This window comes from Homarus americanus, unplaced genomic scaffold (genome assembly GCF_018991925.1).
Source record: "Homarus americanus isolate GMGI-L3 unplaced genomic scaffold, GMGI_Hamer_2.0 scaffold14072, whole genome shotgun sequence".
NCBI lineage: Eukaryota > Metazoa > Arthropoda > Malacostraca > Decapoda > Nephropidae > Homarus > Homarus americanus.
This window is the reverse complement of record NW_024754528.1, coordinates 224,476-244,017: the sequence shown is the minus strand read 5'-3', so window position 1 is coordinate 244,017 and position 19,542 is coordinate 224,476. Positions and strand designations below refer to the sequence as shown.

The 19,542-nt window shown below is 48.1% G+C and overlaps 2 protein-coding genes across 3 annotated transcripts in view; one reads left to right on the top strand and one right to left on the bottom strand.

Annotated features, from left to right (window-relative positions):
- Positions 1-19,542, top strand: part of LOC121855827 (heparan sulfate glucosamine 3-O-sulfotransferase 6-like) — a 66,635-nt gene that overhangs the window by 14,803 nt on the left and 32,290 nt on the right. For both annotated transcript variants that reach the window (XM_042350975.1, XM_042350974.1), the window contains exon 2: positions 18,477-19,126. In XM_042350975.1, the coding sequence (XP_042206909.1) occupies positions 18,601-19,126 (526 nt within the window). In that variant the 5' untranslated portion in view covers positions 18,477-18,600. The remainder of the gene's footprint in view (positions 1-18,476; positions 19,127-19,542) is intronic.
- On the bottom strand, positions 12,075-12,458 carry LOC121855834. The gene has a single exon (XM_042350985.1). It carries the CDS (start codon positions 12,456-12,458, stop codon positions 12,075-12,077), a length of 384 nt encoding a protein of 127 aa, XP_042206919.1.

Below are 19,542 nucleotides of genomic sequence, written 5' to 3'. Positions count from 1 at the left end.
TCCTGGGCACTGAGAGGAGTGAAATACAGCCATGGTTCCCGTAGGTTGATTTATCTTGTTTTCCTTACAGATTGTGACGACATTAGAAGTTTTCCAGTCTTGAAGGATACACTGTGAGGCTCAAGTTTCCTAAAGCAACTATTAAATTGTTGTTAGAAGATGGCCTCCAATTTTGTGAACCTCAGTTGGGATTCAGTCTGTTGTTCTTGCGGCTTTTTACTGCAGAGGACCTCGGCTAAGTGTGGCGACCCGTCGAGCGATCCGACAGGAGGGAGGTCAAGGAGTACATCCTAAATGGTGAGATCTGTAGGATTTCTTTGGTTTGGAAGAGTCTTAAAGTGCTGTGGCCAGCGCTCGATAATTTGGTGTTATATGTGGTGAGGAGAAAGCCAGGTAGGTGTCGTGGGCCCTGCGTTTACCTCCCAAGAGTTGCATGATGTCTTGGGAACTGTCGTCAAAACAGTCTTGGTGTTGTCATTGTGAGAAACAGATTGTCTCGATGGCTGCTTGATGTATTGCAGAGCTTAGCCTTGTGTACTCAGAGTCCATATTGCTAAAGCTGTTGTCGGCATCACTGTCTAAAGTTGCAAAGTTCTCGGCAAGTTTGAGATGTAAGTTGTTGACAACGTCTTGGAACCTGAGGAGCTCTTCAATTGAGGCGCTTCCTAGCTGCTTGTCTTGAATGTTGCTGTCGTAATCTCGGGTGCAGCATCATCCTCATCAGACGGTGGTCTGTCCTGTACTACGCACCACGCATGGCTTGTGCGTGGTGCACCTCGTGTTGGTCCTGCTGGTGGTAGTCCAGCAGGTGCCAGTGTTCTGAGCAGAGAGTGAGAGTCTTAAGCCATTTTTATTCACCTTGCCAACACAGTGTTGGCCAATAACTCCATTCCAAAGCTCGTTGTTTGTGCCCAATGGAACATTATCGAGGGACTCATAAATACCTCCTGCGGGTGTTGTCATCAGCCTCCAGGGCAGTTGAGGCGCTTATAAGGTGACACAATGGGTTTTCGTAAGTGTTCACCAGGTCATGAGTCGCTTGCTGACACTGGTCAGAGACTCAGGGATATTTCACAGCAGCTTGTTCTTCACAGCGAGGTCCGCACTGTGCAGGTGAAGTTCGTCCTCAGGTAAACCTCTGCAGAAGGGCATATACCTTTATTCGATTTCAGTTTGTGAGTCTTCGCCATAAAACCTATCGTGTGCATCAAGTGCAGTTCGCCTACGTGGCCGTTCTGTTTCACTGGGCACGTCTAAGAGAGTGAAGACATTCCAGGTTGCAGGTGTCAATATTCTTGATGGTTTACAGTTTGTGTTTCGACAGCTTGAAGGATGATGGATGCCTTGGCGGCAGCGGTGGCCCGCCCTTGCTGAACGAAACAGGCAATCCTTAGGCCACCTTTTCTCGACCCCTCCCGGTCAAGGTGCTGTTCCTGTTCCCATATCTGTAACGACCATCACACCTTCGTGCAGGGCTCAAACTAGCAGCTGCCAGTCTCATTCAAGACCTGTCTCCTTCACTTTACCTCGTCGCCGCAGGACTTGATGACTAGTTTAACAAGTGACTAGGATGACTACATGGGAATGAGAGGAACAAAAGTCTGTACTGTGAAAGGATTTAGTGAGGGAAGGAGTGCACAGTTCCTACCTAAGCACACACATAGCAATATCCTTCAGGTTACAGTAGGAGGAGCCTCCAGACGACCATAAGGACAAGACTATAGGGGGCTGCCTGACGCGGATCCTCACCACGGCTTTGGTTAGGGTGAACTCCTGTAGCCTTGTCCTCCCGGACTAACCCACAAGGAAGTGGGGGGCAGGGGTTGATAGGCGCCAAGGGGTGTCCACACGTCGATGGGCCTGTACGCCGTACCTCTGGGATCCCCTACTGGCCTCAGCCTTGGGTCGCGAGGCACCCAGCTACCATGAGGAGACACAGCTGGAATCTTGATGATGGAAAGGCTATGTACTGGCAGGGAAGGCTGCTCCGTCCGCTCACCACGAGGGCAAGCCAGGGGCAGTAGCTTAGAGCGAGAGGTAAGGCAGACCCGGTGCCTTAACACTAACATATGACCACTACACTTGACACATCACACCACCCTGTCGGAACCCCAGTAGCCTACACACACACACACAGACACACACACACACACACACACACACACACACACACACACACACACACACACACACACACACACACACCTGGGGATGCATTATCAATATCCAGAGATCTACGCAGTATGATTTATACACCTTCCAGGAGGGCTAAATACACCTGTATATGTATGAAGGTGAAGTACATTATGCATACATACAGCTGTCAAGTGTGTATTATTCATGTGCAGGATGTAGTGTAGCGGTCGTGTATACTATGTGAGTGGCTCATGAAGTCACCAGGTCATGTTCCCAGTAGTGGCTCATGAAGTCACCAGGACATGTTCCCAGTAGTGGCTCATGAAGTCACCAGGACATGTTCCCAGTAGTGGCTCATGAAGTCACCAGGACATGTTCCCAGTAGTGGCTCATGAAGTCACCAGAGACATGTTCCCAGTAGTGGCTCATGAAGTCCAGGACATGTTCCAGAGTGGCTTGAAGTGGTCATGTTCCCAGTAGTGGCTCATGAAGTAGGACATGTTCCCAGTAGTGGCTCATGAAGTCACCAGGACATGTTCCCAGGAGTGGCTCATGAAGTCACCAGGTCATGTTCCCAGTAGTGGCTCATGAAGTTGTAACCAGGTCATGTTCCCAGTAGTGGCTCATGGTAACCAGGTCATGTTCCAGTAGTGCTCATGAGAGTCTGGGACATGTTCAGTAGTGGCTCATGAAGTCACCAGGTCATGTTCAGTAGTGGCTCATGGATAACAGGACATGTTCCCAGTAGTGGCTCATGAAGTCACCAGGACATGTTCTCAGTAGTGGCTCATGAAGTAACCAGGTCATGTTCCCAGTAGTGGCTCATGAAATGTAGGTCATGTTCCCAGTAGTGGCTCATGAAGTAACCAGGACATGTTCCCAGTAGTGGCTCCTTGAAGTCACCAGGACATGTTCCAGTGGCTCATTCAGGCCAGTAGTGGCTCATGAAGTAACCAGGATCATGTTCCCAGTAGTGGCTCATGAAGTAACCAGGTCATGTTCCCAGTAGTGGCTCATGAAGTAGACATGTTCCCAGTGGTGGCTCATGAAGTCACCAGGACATGTTCCCAGTAGTAGCTCATGAGATAACCAGGTCATGTTCAGTAGTGGCTCATGAAGTCACCAGGACATGTTCCCAGTAGTGGATCATGAGTAACCGGGACATGTTCCCAGTAGTGGCTCATGAAGTCACCAGGACATGTTCCCAGTAGTGGCTCATGAAGTCACCAGGACGTTCCCAGTAGAGGCTCGTGATGTCAACAGGTGATGCTCGATTGCCAAAACTACTGAATTTTTATGTTATGAAGTATTATTAAATATTATAATATATTACTAAGAAGTTTACTGTCGTGTAGTGAATACAATCATCCCATCAGACATTATCATAGTGAAATAAATCCCGGTAGAATATATTTTACCCAATGAAGAAAAAAAAGTAATTTATATTTATGATGTAATGGCGAGATATAACACGAGATTAAGGTTGCGTGTTACTTAAGGTTATGGGAGGGGAGAGAGTTATATCAATGATAACTAAAGACATAGGCAAGTTCCCAACACCATCTACCTCTGTTTTCCTTGCCCCCCTCCTCATCCCCCACACCCCCCTCCTCACCCCCCACCCCCGTGTGTAATATATGTCCCACTTGTTGATTTATTAACAGGTTAAAGTTGTCGGGTGATGTTATAGCTGCTCTCAGTATTGGCATCATCATAACTCTGACATACTGAAATACACTGTCTGAGAGCTCCGGGCAGGTATACAGGGGGTTAGGTTAGGTTAGGTTAGGTTAGGTTAGGTTAGGTTTGGTTAGGTTTGGTTTGGTTTGGTTAGGTTAGGTTAGGTTTTGTTATTTTTTTCACCTTCCATGTGTTGTAGCCCCGGGCGAGGGTGTTATGATGATGACGATACTACTACTACTACTACTACTACTACTACTACTACTACTACTACTACTACTACTACTACTACTACAGGTCACCGCTCGTTACCTCAGGTCATCCCCCAGAGTCAATCGTTCCCCTCGAGCCACTAACGACCAACAAATATGGTTTAGAGGCGACAGGTTGGCGACTTCTTTGTGTCGTGGTCGATACGTGGGTCCCGGTCACTGAAGGAGGAAGGAAGGAGCAGAGGAAGGAAGGAAGGAGGGAAGGAAGGAAGCAAAGGAGAGGTAGATAGGAAGATTAATGGGGAGAGAAAGAGGAGGAGGAGGAGATGATGAAGGGAGAGGAGGAAGAAGAGGGGTGGGTATTAAGATGGGAAAATGAGGAGGAGAGAGAATGGGAAATGATATGGCCGAGGGAGAGAGAGAGAGAGAGAGAGACGTGTAGGGGTTAGATAAATGGTCTCTGTAATGAGGGCGGTTGTATATGGGGCCCAGGTGAGGGGCTGGTAATGGTCCAGGCTGGCAGGTGGTCCAGTGGTCCAGGGTGGCAGGTGGTCCAGTGGCCCAGGGTGGCAGGTGGTCCAGTGGTCCAGGCTGGCAGGTGGTCAGTGATCAGGGTGGCAGGTGGTTCAGTGGTCCAGGGTGGCAGGTGGTTCAGTGGTGCAGGTTGGCAGGTGGTCAGTGGTCCAGGTTGGCGGGTGGTCAGTGGTCCAGGCTGGCAGGTAGTTCAGTCCAGGGTGGCAGGTGGTCCAGTGGTCCAGGCTGGCGGGTGGTCAGGGTGGCGGGTGGTCAGGGGTGGAGGTGGTCCAGTGGTCCAGGCTGGCAGGTGGTCAGGCTGGCAGGTGGTGTGGCCCAGGGTGGCAGGTGGTCCAATGGTCTAGGGTGGCAGTGGTCCAGTGGTCCAGGGTGATCCAGTGGTCCAGTGGTCCAGGGTGATCCAGTGGTCCAGGGTGGCGGGTGGTCCAATGGTCTAGGGTGGCAGGTGGTCCAGTGGTCCAGGGTGATCCAGTGGTCAGGGTGGTCAGTGGTCCAGTAAGGAAGGAAAAAGGACCGCCGGTCGTAACAAGAAACACGACCTGAATTTATCCTCTCTCTCTCTCTCTCTCTCTCTCTCTCTCCTCTCTCTTTCTTCTGAACAACAGTTAATAAAGATCAAACGATGACTACCAACCGTGTCTGTCTCTTCCTCCTCCTCCTCCCGTCTTGGTCTCTTCCTCCGTCTCAAACTCACCCTCTTCCCGTCTCTACCTCTCCTTCTAGTCTGCCTCCTTTTCACCCTCTTCCTCCTTCCTCCTCTTCCCGTCTCTGCCTCTTCCTCCTTCCTCCTCTTCCCGTGTCTGTCTCTTCCTCCTCCCCATCCCTGTCTCTTCCTCCTTCTCTCTTCCGTCTCTGCCTCTTCCCTTCCTCCTCTTCCCGTGTCTGTCTCTTCCTCCCTCCTCCCATCCCTGTCTCTTCCTCCTTCCTCCTCTTCCGTCTCTGCCTCTTCCCCCTTCCTCCTCTTCCCGTGTCTGTCTCTTCCTCCCTCTTCCCGTCCCTGTCTCTTCCTCCTTCCTCCTCTTCCGTCCCTGTCTCTTCCTCCTTCCTCTCTTCCCTTACCTGCCTCTTCCCCTTCCTCCTCTTCGTGTCTGTCTCTTCCTCCCTCTCCATTCCTGCCTCTTCCCCCTTCTCCCTCCTCCGTCCCTGTCTCTTCCTCCTTCCTCCTCTTCCGTCCCTGTCTCTTCCTCCTTCCTCCTCTTCCCATCCCTGTCTCTTCCTCCTCCTCCGTCCTGCCTCTTCCTCCTTCCTCCTCTTCCCGTCTCTGCCTCTTCCCCTTCCTCCTCTTCCCGTGTCCTCCGACAGGCGTGGGGTGCTCAACGTTGTCTATGCCTTATTAGAAAGCGATGAGACAACATTATTATCTCTAGTGACCCCTTGTGTGGTGGTGTGGTGGTGTGTGGTGTGGTGTGGTGGTGTGTGTGTGTGTGTGGTGGTGTGGTGTGGTGTGGTGTGGTGTGTGTGGTGGGTGGTGTGGTGTGGGTGTGGTGTGGTGTGGTGTGGTGGTGGTGTGGTGGTGTGGGTGTGGGTGGTGGGTGGTGGTGTGGGTGGTGTGGTGGGTGGTGTGGTGGTGGTGTGGTGGTGGTGTGTGTGGTGGTGGTGTGGGTGGTGGTGTGGTGTGGTGGTGTGGTGGGTGGTGGTGTGGGTGGTGGTGTGGTGTGGTGGTGGGTGTGGTGGTGTGGTGTGTGTGTGTGTGGGTGTGTGGGTGTGGTGGTGTGTGTGTGTGTGTGGTGGTGTGGGTGTGGGTGGTGGTGGGTGTGGTGTGTGTGGTGGTGGTGGTGTGTGGTGTGTGTGTGTGTGTGGTGTGTGTGGTGTGGTGTGGTGTGGTGTGGTGGGTGTGGTGGTGTGGTGTGGGTGTGGTGTGTGGTGTGGTGTGTGGTGTGGTGTGGTGTGGTGTGGTGGTGTGGTGGGGTGTGGTGGTGTGGTGTGTGTGTGGTGTGTGGTGTGTGGTGTGGGTGGGGTGTGGTGGTGGTGTGGGTGTGGTGGTGGTGTGGTGGGTGGTGGTGTGTGGTGGTGTGTGTGGTGGTGTGGTGTGGTGTGGTGGGTGGTGTGGTGTGTGGTGTGGTGGTGTGGTGGTGTGGTGGGTGGTGGTGTGGTGGTGTGGTGTGTGTGTGTGGTGGTGTGGTGTGGTGGTGTGGTGGTGTGGTGGTGGTGTGGGTGGTGTGTGGTGTGGTGGTGTGTGTGGTGTGGGTGTGGGTGGCGGTAACAGGATTGTGGTAGTTTGGGGTAATAGTGGTGGTAAGGCTAGTGATTGGTAGTAATGGTGGTAGTTGTGGTGTAATGGTGGTATGGGTAATGGTGGTGGTGCGGTAATGGTGGTAGTTGTGGGTAATGGTGGTAGTTGTGGTAGGTAGTAGTGGTGGGTAATGGTGGTAGTTGTGTGTGATAATGGTGGTAGTTGCGGTAATGGTGGTAGTTGCGTAATGGTGGTAGTTGTGGGTAAGGTGGTGGTGTGTGATAATGGTGGTAGTTGCGGTAATGGTGGTAGTTGGTAATGGTGGTGGTTGCGGTAATGGTGGTAGTTGTGGTAATGGTGGTATGTGGTAATGGTATGGTGGTAATGGTGGTAGTTGGGTAAGGTAGTTGCGGTAATGGTGGTAGTTGCTGGTAATGGTGTGTGGTAATGGTGGTAGCGTAATGGTGGTAGTTGTGGTAATGGTGGTAGTTGCGGTAATGGTGGTAGGTGTGATAATGGTAGGTTGTGGTAGTGGGGAGATCAGGTCACTATGTACCGGTATACCCCCAGGACAAGGTACAGTAAGTTACAGTCAAGGTACAGCAATGCCCAGGTGCTGACAGGTACCAGGGTAAGTTACAGGCCAGGTACAGTAATGCCCATTTGCTGACAGGAGACGGCAGGTACCAGGTAGTTACAGTCAAGGTACAGTAATGCCCAGGTGCTGACAGGTACATTGATTATGGTACAAAGTTGAGGTTCGGTAAGAGAGACGAAAGGAGGAAGAGTTAAAGCAAATACGACAAAGGCGAGAAGAGAGAGAGAGAGAGAGAGAGAGAGAGAGAGAGAGAGAGGAGAGAGAGAGAGAGAGAGAGAGAGAGAGAGAGGTTAAACTCTAATCTGAAAATCACGAGTAAATAAATGAAAACTGACCGAATGACATTTAACCACTACCCTCTCCCCTGTGACCTCATGACCTCGTGACCTCCACCTTTGGCCCTTGACCTATACACATCAGTGGGAAAAGGTGTCCAGAGTCTAGATTAAAAACAATATTGCCGGGGTTATGTAAAAGAGTTTATAGAACGGGTTAACTTGAACTAAAACTCCCCCAAAAAATAATGTAGAAATATTATAAATTTTCAAACCATCACAAGATATAAATCAGGTAAGAATTGTTAAGATTTAATTTAGTTGTTTTGTTTAAATAGTACAATACTCAGGTAGGAAGGATGTCGTGTCAGCCAGTATCCAGGAAGAGTCAGAGGGAGGTAGATCCTTAACTCACCTCAAAGGAATCTACTTTTCTCATCCTTAACAAGTGTGGAAATGGGCTGTGTTTTCCCAAGGCACTCTGTTGAGACGACCGTATGTTGAGGCGTTAAAGACGGGACAGATCTTGTATTATACCAGTCACAGTGCTTTAAAACATCTACTATCACTAGTCCGGATAACTATTACACATTATCATGTTGAAGAAGAGAACCTAACCTAACCTAACCTAACCTAACCTAGAAACAGTTTATATACCAGTGGGTGGCTGAGTGGAATGGTAAAACTGAAAGCAAACACAGAGTAGAGTTAGTGGAAAGAGGACAGCGTTCACTAGCAGGTGGAGCAGGTAGGAGTGTGACCTGCTGTAATCCTGCTCTGAGGAGGGGAGGGTCACTAGCTGTAACACTTTACTATATTGTCTTGTAAGTATGACACCAACAAAGTCATCAGTAGTTATACGGGATCCTGTCACAAGTTCACAAAATAAGTTCCTTTTCAATTTAAATATACAGCGTTCGTGATCATAGGCGTGACGGTCAGTTAGGTGTAGTGTGGATACAGCACACTGTACACTAAGCCTTCGGTACACAGTATGGCTGGTACTGCTCTCTGCCACCTTTAACGTTAAGTGAGTGCAGTGACTGAGTGGATGCAAGTTTTGCCTCCTTGTCCTAAGGGTCACTGGTTCGATTCCGGATCACTCCCAGTTTACCCAGCTGTAATGGGTACTTTATTTTACAAGTTGTGAAGTGAAGGCGGTCGAGTGCAGTACCGGTCATGCTGCCTCCTTGTGTACCGAAGACTTAGTATACAGTGTGCTGCATCCACAGGAACAGTGTGGGTTCCACACTGTCCCTAACGGGCAGTCATAGTAATGAGACCCACTTTAAACTACCACTGGTAAGTGTCCCTGTCTGCAGCTGGGTCAGCTCACAACACCCCACTCAGTGGTCGCCAGGGTGACTCCAACTAGGGAGTGTTGTGTTCACTAGGCTGATACACCTCCTCAGAGAACATAACAAGAACTGAGTGAACAATTAATAGTTATCAAATATCGAAAAAGTATAATATTAATGTTGTTTGCTGCGCTTATGATTTTGTTATGAAGAAGACGATTGGTGATAAAAGAGAAGGAAGGAACTGTACGGGTAGAACACAACACAACACCTCACAAGTCTGGACGACGCAGACGATGTGTAGGAGTAGTTGTACACAGCACAGAGGCGACGGTGAGCTGGCTGGAGGAGGAGGAGGAGTGGTCTGACAACAAATGTACGTACGACTGAGGTTATGAGAACTGAACATCTAATGGTAGAGGGACGAAGTTTCTGTCTTTAAACACCTGGCCACCGTTATTATGAACGATGGGTCACTGAATTGTACCTGTCACTGATGAGGTCTGTTGTGGTTTAAGGAAGAGAACCACGACACCATAACGAAACTGTGTGCAGACAGTCTGAGACACTCAAACACAGCAGGGTCATGTTAGAGGTAAGATCGTGTGGGCTATTGTGGAAGCACCTACCATACGCTGATGAGGGACTGGCGGAGATGTTTGGGATACGTTCTTTGTGTTCAACCTGTGAGGGGGACACGCTGGGGAGACACCTGGGGACACCTGGGGAAGACACCTGGGGACACACCTGGGGAGACACCTGGGGGACACACCTGGGGAGACACCTCGGGGGACACACCTGGGGAGACACTCGGGGACACACCTGGGGAGACCTGGGCACACCTGGGGAGACACCACGGGGACACACACCTGGGGGTAGGCACCTGGGGAGGGACACCAAGAACAACTGGAACGACTTCGGGAATGAGCTCAAGATTGGACTGGTTAGCGGATTAAGAGGTCCTTACGTCGGCTCACCGTAGGAAGCAAAAGAAAAAGAAACCATTTAAGTGACCGTATTTAGCTAAGATTCTCTCAGGTATTTTGATGTGATTTTTTTTAATGCTTTTACAGCTTCACTCACGAGGAATTTAGGACACCTGAAGATTAGTCCTTCCTCTTAGCTTATGATTAAACACCTACAGGTAAAAGTTAGGTTAGGGCTTGGTTAGGTTAGGTTAATTGAACGGGAATATTCATAGCAGGTACCTTTATGTCCGCTGGGCCGGGTTGACCACTACAAGTCCCAGGTGTGAATGTTTGAGGTGTACAGGGCGAGGAGGGGAGGGGGAGATGAGGCAAAGAGAGGTGAGGGGAGGGGAGGGGAGGGAGGGGAAGTGGGGGAGGTCTGGCAGGGGAGGGAGGGGGGGAGGGGAGTGTCTGGCAGGGGAGGGGAGGGGAGGGGAGGTCTGGCAGGGGAGGGGTGGGACCCAGGAACAGTATAAGGAAACATATTGTGTTGATCTGGGGGGCGTGTCGTAGAGAGAGAGAGAGGAGAGAGAGGAATGGATTGCTCAGAGATCTCAATTAATTAGAGAGAACCTTAATCGTTCGTTCTTTTTCTCTAATCTCGTTCTCTTTTTTTTCTCATTTTCTGACTTTCTCATTATCTCTCTCTTTAACGGTTTCTCATTATATTTCTTTTTTCGTCTGTATCTAACTATCGTAATCTATTCCCCTTTCTCTCCTCTTCCTGTCCTCGTTCTCTCCCACCTGTCCTCGTGTGCTCGTCAGCAGGTGTCTCACTGATAACTTCCCGACCAGTGTTTGTACAAGTTGGCCCAAGTAGTTCCTCTGGCCGGACCTGCTTCTCTGGTTCGAATCTTTTGTCATTGGATTCGAATCTTTACTCACAAGGTTCGAATCTTTTGTCATTGGGTTCGAATCTTTTCAAATCGGATTCGAATCTTGTGTCACTGGATTCGAATCTTTTCACACAGGGTTCGAATCTTTACTTACAGGGCTCGAATTTTTGTCCGGGGATTCGAATCTTTTGTTAGAGGATTCGAATATTTTCCAACTGGATTCGAATCTTTACTTGCTGGATCTGAATCTTTTCGCAGTTCGAATCCTTAATCAAAGGGTTCGAATCTTTTTTCAGTGGATTTGAATCCTTTCTCACTGGATTCGAATCTTTTTTTATATTCCATTATTTTGTTTTCAAGTTCCCAATCTTCTATTTGTATAAGTCCAATCACCTGCTTGTCAGTCTCTTTAATGACTTCCAATCCTTTATCTGTAGCCTTTCCATAATGATTCACATTCTTTCCTCAAGAGAATCCAATCCTTCTCTGGTTGACCCCCCGACACACACCTCTACCTCCCCACGATAACAAGAGACTCCGACTGATACCTCAAGCCAGCTTCAACCTAACTCACAAGATATGATTCAAACTTTAACAAACAGATAAATTAAACTTTATTATCTCCCGTAACTTATCTTTAATTGATGTTATAACGGCGAGGTAATAATCTGACGTTTATTTTCGTTACTGAGTTCATTTATATTCTGATTTGAGAGATGGGTGTTGTTTTCTTCTCGTGCGTGAGGGATGATTTTTTGGGGGGAGGGAGGGAGGGAGGAGGTGTTTAGTAAAGGGTAACAAAGCCAACGACTGTTATTAATGGATAGTCTTGGTTTAATACTTCCATTACGTATATTGCGTGTATTGATCTGTGTGTGTTTTTAACGTATTTACTATTCTCCCAGCTCCGTTCTGCTGCTCGGAGCTCCTTGTCAGCATTGACCATGTTGGTTCTATTGTCAGAGCGAATGCGTCCAGGAATTCCCCTGCGAGCTGAGAACCGTGTCACTGCATTTAGGAAGACGTCGGTATCAGCGAGGTCAACATTTCGAGGTGTATGGCATGTGTGGTCAAGCAGGTGGTGCTTATGGTGCTTCCACGCCTGTTTAACGAGGAAGGGTCTGAAGCAGTCTACCCCCCTTTGCAACCAATGCCATGATGAATATCTAGACCAAAGCCTTTGCATGGACTTCTCTTTTTTGTCGATGTTTGTGATCATTGTGGTCACGCTCTGTTTTACCTCCGGATGATACCAGTTCCTGCGCCAGCTTTGGTCTTACTGGCCAATATTCTTCAGACTGCCAAAGGAATCCAGGTCCCTGTATCCACCTCCTCTTCTCGTGCATTTCTTCAGCTGATAGTCCTCAGGTTGCATCATCAGCTGGGTTTAAATCTGTGCCCGAATGGCGCCACTGATATGCATTCGACAACTCGTGTATGGCAGCGATTCTATTTGCAACGAATGTATGGAAGCGCCGATGGGTATTGGAAATATATTGTAGGACAAGCACACTGCTCAGCTCTTTTCTTATTAATTTGTCGGCATTTGCGGCTAATACGGCTGCACAGAGTTCCAGCCGAGGGATGGTCTGCTGTTTCAGGGGTGTCAGTCTTGCTCTTCCATACACAAACGTGCAGTGGATGTTTCCAGACTTGTCCACCATCCGCGGGTATGAAACCATACCATAAGCCAACTGTGATGCAGTTGTATATATGGGCCTAATATCTGTTGTGTCTACGAGGCCCATAGTTAGGGCCCAATTACTCGTTGTGTGCGACTGATGAATGGTCCAATTGTGAAAGCAAATGGTGGGAGGGCTCTACAGAAATTAGTAGAGGAGATATGGACCTGCATATTCAACTAATAAGCTTTAGAAATGATGCTCGAGATAGACACGCATCAATGCACCATTGCTGTAGCTGCAAGGCTTACTGGAAAGATGCAAGAACAGGGCAACCGGCAAGACGTACGCTAGTCTCAAGGAGGCAGTATCAGCTCCCCACACCTTTCCTCAATCATCACCCAAATTTTCCCAACAACAAAACCCTGGTGGAGCGGCGCCTAACTGGACCAAAACGGGGACTAATGTGGGACCGAAATCTTCATCACAAATATACGGAGGAAGTAAACACGTCAACTATTGAGTGAAGGCTATGGAGAGAGTTAGTTCCCACACAGTTAATACCTGGCAGGACGTGGTGTACTTCCAATCATCATCCAGTATTGAATCCTAACATGCCGGGGAAGGTCCTAACTGTGCTGCCCTCTATGGTGTCATATAGCTAAACAGTCAAGTGTCTCGGCTCAGGGACAAATTGCGATGCCTAGTGAAGCGATAAAAGTATGTATGTATGTATGGATTTATGTATGTATGTATGTATGTATGTATGTATGTATGTATGTATGTATGTATGTATGTATATATGTATGTATGTATGTATGTATGTATGGATTTATGTATGTATGTATGTATGTATGTATGTATGTATGTATGTATGTATGTATGTATGTATATATGTATGTATGTATGTATGTATGTATTCGTCTATACCACCAGAGATTATAATCAAAGGAACACTCAAAACAGTACACTAAATTCTTACATAAGCTTTTGTTGCAGTTGTTACTGTTTCTGTGTTAAGAGTCCGCGTATTTGTCTGCTTATTTATAGCTGTGTGAGTTGTGTTATTCACGTGTACATTTTTCACATCTGTTTTAATATAGTTATGACAATGAGTGTATAATTATTTTAATAACTACTGTACTATGTTGTGGAGAGAGAGAGAGAGAGAGAGAGAGAGAGAGAGAGAGAGAGAGAGAGAGAGAGAGAGAGAGAGAGAGAGAGAGAGAGAGAGAGAGAGAGAGAGAGAGATATATATATATTTCCTAGAATGTGAGGTATGGCGAAATAACTTGCTATTTGTATAATAATAATAATAATAATAATAATAATAATAATAATAATAGTAATAATAATAATAATAATAATAATAATAATAATAATAAAAAATAATAATAATAATAATAATAATAATGACACTAAAATAGTATAATGTAAAATTATTATTAACAATGAGAGTGTAGAGGGCGTGGGTGAGTGTAGATGGCGTGGGTGTATAGATGGCGTGGGTGTGTGTCTGTGTGTAGAGAACGTGGGTGTGTGTGTAGAGGGCGTGGGTGTGTGTAGAGGGCGCGTGTGTGTGTGTGTGTGTGTGTGTGTAGAGAACGTGGGTGTGTGTAGAGAACGGGGTGTGTGTGTAGAGGGCGTGGGTGTGTAGAGGGCGTGGGGTGTGTGTGTAGAGGGCGTGGGTGAGTGTAGAGGGCGTGGGTGTGTGTAGAGGGCGTGGGTGTCTGTAGAGGGCGTGGTTGTGTTCAATAGGTCACTCGCCTTAGGTTCATCAGGCGAGGGTGGGTGGGTGGGTTACAGGCGTGGGTGGGTGGATGGGTCATCAGGCGTGGGTTCAGCAGCTCAGTATTGATCTTTGTAAGCAGATCAACAATTCACAGGGTAGTCAAGACGCCCTCTGGATCGATCCATACCAGTGACCGACGCCAGTAAAAGGTCAGTGAGCTTCCTGGGGGGGGTCGTCGAAAGTCGTGATAAGTTGTCTTGGGTGGGTCGTCTTGAGGGGGTTGTCTTGGGTGGGTCGTCTTGGGTGGGTCGTCTTGGGTGGGTCGTCTTGGGTGGGTCGTCTTGGGTGGGTCGTCTTAGATGGGTCGTCCTGGGTGGGTCGTCTTAGATGGGACCCAGGACACACACCCTACAGTCAGGATATCTTGCAGGTAACCTCACAAGACATTTGGTTAATAATAATCTACTCACAAATCAGGGTATAAAAATCTCTCTTAATCCCCTACGCCATCTTCTATCAGTCCAGCTGGGTTAAGATGCTCAGAAGGTCATGCCGGGGGATGCTTCTCTTAACCTACACCACCAAGGATTACATTCACACTAAATCCACAAGATTCCTGAACTTAGCGGCAGTTACCAGACTAATTTTGTTAATCTGAGTTACATTACGTTATTTTTAGTTAGGTTCAACTTAAATTAGGTTACGTTCGTTGAGGTTAGGTTAGGTTTGGTTAGGTTTAGGTAGGTTCGGATAGGTATACAGGCAGCAGTGCCTAGTCTAGCCTTTACACTGCAGGAGGTTACTCGAGCACACTTACCAGAATTTATCAATAATATTTGAGATGAGTCAAGTGGTGTGGCCGATCTCCTCACTAGACACTTACTTGCCTAGACATACGTTTAAACATTGAATTGAATTGAAACAGTTTATTTAACCAGAAAAACACAGATACAGAGTGGATAATAATAACAATATTAACATGGGTGAGCCAGTTGAGGACCTGAGCTGCACCTGATATATACTATACATTTATCTCAAGGAAGTATTATGTAACATTTAGTATCATCTGGAATAGTACAATAGCATGGTGGTAATAAGAACATCTCATAATGTTATCATTTCGATATTTATTAGTTTTATTTATTTATTATTATTATTATTATTTTGTTAATTTTTTATTTATTTATATATACATAAATTACAGTGGAATTGAAAAAGATGAGTAAAATTTCCGATAAAACGGTTTTGATGGTACAATAAAAGCAGGTACTGTAAATATAGTAGGTGTTACAAGAAATATTAATACTTAGACAATAGATATTTTTTAAGAGATGATTTAAAGGAAGGGAGCGTAGTCTTTGCTGGGATGGGTGGGGGTAAGTTGTTCCACACCTTCACACAGTGATATTTTATGGAGGTCTGGGACTGAGATGAGCGCATGGGGGGGGTGGTCTTAGTAGCTCTGGGTGCCTTAAGTTGTATCTCTGATTATTCCGGAACTGGAAATAGTTATTGTGAAGCAGACATCACTCAGACATAAGTTCAGACGTCAGCGATAAACATTCACACATATGTAGAGTATACATTTAGACATTACTAGACACTGTACATACATTAAGTCACATGACAAAGACATACTGTATATTTAGAGAATGACTAAGACATGTTCAACGTTCACTCAGACACGTGGCCGTCATCAAGACACACTCACAACACTCAGACATACATTCAGACATACTTTCGGTATTAACTATACCACACGTTAAGACGTCCCAAAAACATACAAACAGACATAACTATGATATATGTTCAGATAATGTACGTTCAGACATCAGACAAACTCTCAGACATCACTCAGACATATGGCTATCATTACGAGGGGTCTAAACCAGGTGATACGGGAAGACAGAACTCCACTGATTACAGGGAAGGTATAAAGTGTGGTAGGGGAGGAGTGTGTGGGAGGGGTGAGTGTGTGGGAGGGGAGGAGTGTGTGGGAGGGGAGGAGTGTGTGGGGTAGAGGAGTGTGTGGGAGGGGAGTGGGAGGGGGTGTGTGGGAGGGAAGGAGTATGTGTGTGGGGAGGTGTACACATGTAAACACGCTATTAACACTTGACGTACACACGTGACCCACTAATTAGGCTGGCACAGGTAAGTAACAGCACACAATAAACTAGCCCTGTGTTGGCTCCGGGCAAATCACTTTATCGGAAAAGTTCAAAGGGATACCAGGAGACGCTAGTGGTATTGGTACCAAACGGACACATACTCAGACAGACAGATATTGACTTACAGACATACAGACACACAGAGACAGACAGACAGACACACACACACACACACACACACACACACACACACACACACACACACACACACACACACACACACACACACACACACACACACACACATCGATCTAGACACATTGGTTCGTGATTGCATTCTGCGGACCCTCAACAATGTGGTGTTAAACTTATGTTATCATGTGTGTGTGTGTGTGTGTGTGTGTGTGTGTGTGTGTGTGTGTGGGTGGGTGGGTGTGTGCGTGTGTGTGTGTGTGGCTCGTAGTTTATATAATATAATTACCAAATTAATATTCCTGCCATTCCGGACTTATGAATCACGCTGTACCACTGACGAGATGGTTGGATGACAGCCAGACTGACAGCCAGCCAGGCCAGCCAGCACAGCCACCCTGTCTGACACCACACCACTGACTGGCACACCACCTGATAGATGAGTGATGACTGAATGGATGGACAAGAAATGGATGAATAAGAAATGGATGAAAAGATGAATGATGATGAGGTATAGAGATGTACTGAGAGAGAGAGAGAGAGAGAGAGAGAGAGAGAGAGAGTGTGGAGGCGGCAGTGCTGAATACATTACTGTTTCAGCTGGAGTCTGTCTGTCTGTCTGTGCCAATCACTTAACACTGGTTGGCGTAGTGGGACGAGCTGTCTTGATTTCGGGCGATTTGATTGGCTGGTGACTTAGTGGGCAGGGTGTTTTTTTGGGGAGGATGCTTAGGGTGGAATCTTTTGATGGATAATACAGTGATAATGTTTTGTGGATAATGTGTGGATAGTTGCAGCGTCAAGTCCTTCATGATGTGGATAGGATGGTTACGTTAGTTTGTTGAGATATTTTTTTTTTTTTAGGTTTTCCTCAGAATGGATAACTATATTGTGGATTTTTTTATGTGGATAAGGATGGTTGATAGATTACCCCGTGTGGATAGTATTGGATTTTTCTTTGGAGTGGATAGCGTTTTTTGCATTATTTATTTTATTATTTTTATTTTTTTTAGACGGTTTTAGAAATTATTATTATTAGTATTATTATTATTTTAACAGAGACATTCTCCGTGTAAGCAATGTGTAGGGGGGTGACAGTGTATGGGGGGGGGCAGAGCGTCCCTCACCCCTTGCCTCCTCTTCCTCTCGTGATAACATCTGTTCCTGCTTCTTTGGGGTGGGGTGGGGTGGGGTGGGGTGGGGTGGGGTGGGGTGGGGTGAGGTGGGGTGGGCCTCCTCTAATGTTTCCCTAAATCATAGTTTATATTTTCACTTGTTGAAACTTTTCTATGTTGATATAAAACAATTTGCTATTTTTAAACTCAGTTAATTGTTAAATACCGCACGTGTGTGGCGGACGCCCGTGTGTGTGTGTGTGTGTACGAGTATTGTAAAACTTGTCCCCAAGACCTCCTGTACTTAACTGTACTTATGTGTAAGTTAAGTATTTACGTGTATAATACTTATATAAAATTTAGGCATTACCGTGACACACTATTACTAATAAGGCTCCGTAATGTTAGGGGTGGCGCGCGGCCCAGGGGTGGCACGCGGCCCAGGGGTGGCGCGCGGCCCAGGGGTGGCACGCGGTCCAGGGGTGGCACGCGGCCCAGGGGTGGCACGCGGCCCAGGGGTGGCGCGCGGCCCAGGGGTGGCACGCGGCCCAGGGGTGGCGCGCGGCCCAGGGGTGGCGCGCGGCCCAGGGGTGGCACGCGGCCCAGGGGTGGCGCGCGGCCCAGGGGTGGCACGCGGCCCAGGGGTGGCACGCGGCCCAGGGGTGGCACGCGGCCCAGGGGTGGCGCGCGGCCCAGGGGTGGCACGCGGCCCAGGGGTGGCGCGCGGCCCAGGGGTGGCGCGCGGCCCAGGGGTGGCACGCGGCCCAGGGGTGGCGCGCGGCCCATGGGTGGCGCGCGGCCCAGGGAAGGCGCGCGGCCCAGGGAAGGCGCGCGGCCCTGGGGTGGCGCTCGGCCCAGGGAAGGCGCGCGGCCCGGGGATGGCGCGCAGCCTGGGTCCTCCGCCGCCGCCAACACTAAAAATAACTGAAATGAGAAATGTTTATATCCAACTTTTTTGTGTCGTGATTTATAACTCGTGATCATTTTACTTTTCCAGATTGTTGCTTGCGAGATTAAGGCCTCATGCAGCTGTAGGGGAAGGAGAAGAAGAGGGAGATGTGAGGAGGACGAGAGAGGAAAGAGAGGCATGGGAGAGTTATGGTGAGAGGTGAGTGTTGTGCATGGTGGTGGTGGTGACCAAAGGAGCTGCAGAAGCCTACAGGGGAAGGCTATCACGCTGCTGCTGTTGGGGGGGCGGCGGCATGCACCTGCCACGCCGCCTCTGTAGCCTTCTGGGGGGCGTCTTTGTGCTCTTCTTCTGCTTCTTCTGCGTGGCCGACTACTACGGCTACCACTACTACCCCCGCACTGCCATCATCAGCCAGGAGTACCAGACACCGCATTTGCTGGATGATACCTCACGCCGGGTTCCCTCCCTCACAAACGTCCTGCTCAATGACACCGCCAACTCTCCTAACTGGGGCGCCGCCGTCCATGGGGAAAACGAGAGAAGATTCCCCAAAGAGAAGAAGAGAAGACAGTGCAAAAAGAAATACTGGAAGTGCAACAAGCTGCCCACGGATCCGGAGCCGCCACTTGAGATGTTCGAGGAGCTGGGAGAAGCAGGATATAACTTGACCCTGGAGAGTGAGTCGATGGAGGCGCCACTGTGGAGTCAGTTTACCGACCGTGGTTATACCTTCGTGGGTAAGTTGACCGTCTCCCTTGTGCAATACTCTTATAGGCAAGTGTATACCGCTTGTGGGTAGATTGGTCCATGTATATTATGATGGCGAGGTGGAGAGTGAGGAGGTAAAGTTGAGAGTTGTATGAATACCAGTGGGTTTACAGGGGCTCGTCATGTAAACATTCCCACAGATCATTACATTGAAATTTGTTTTAATATTGTTATATATTGATGTCATAGTATGTTTACTATTGGGAGTTTCCTTCTCTCGAATGTAAACAAACACAGCGCTGCCATACTGCACGAAACCTGACGAGCCCCTGTAAACGTACTAGTGAAGGGGACTGTGCCTGTTACACTCATCTCTCCCCCAACGCAAGTGACTGAAAATATCCCCCACATTGATGTACCTTAAGTTAACACACGGTATTCATCA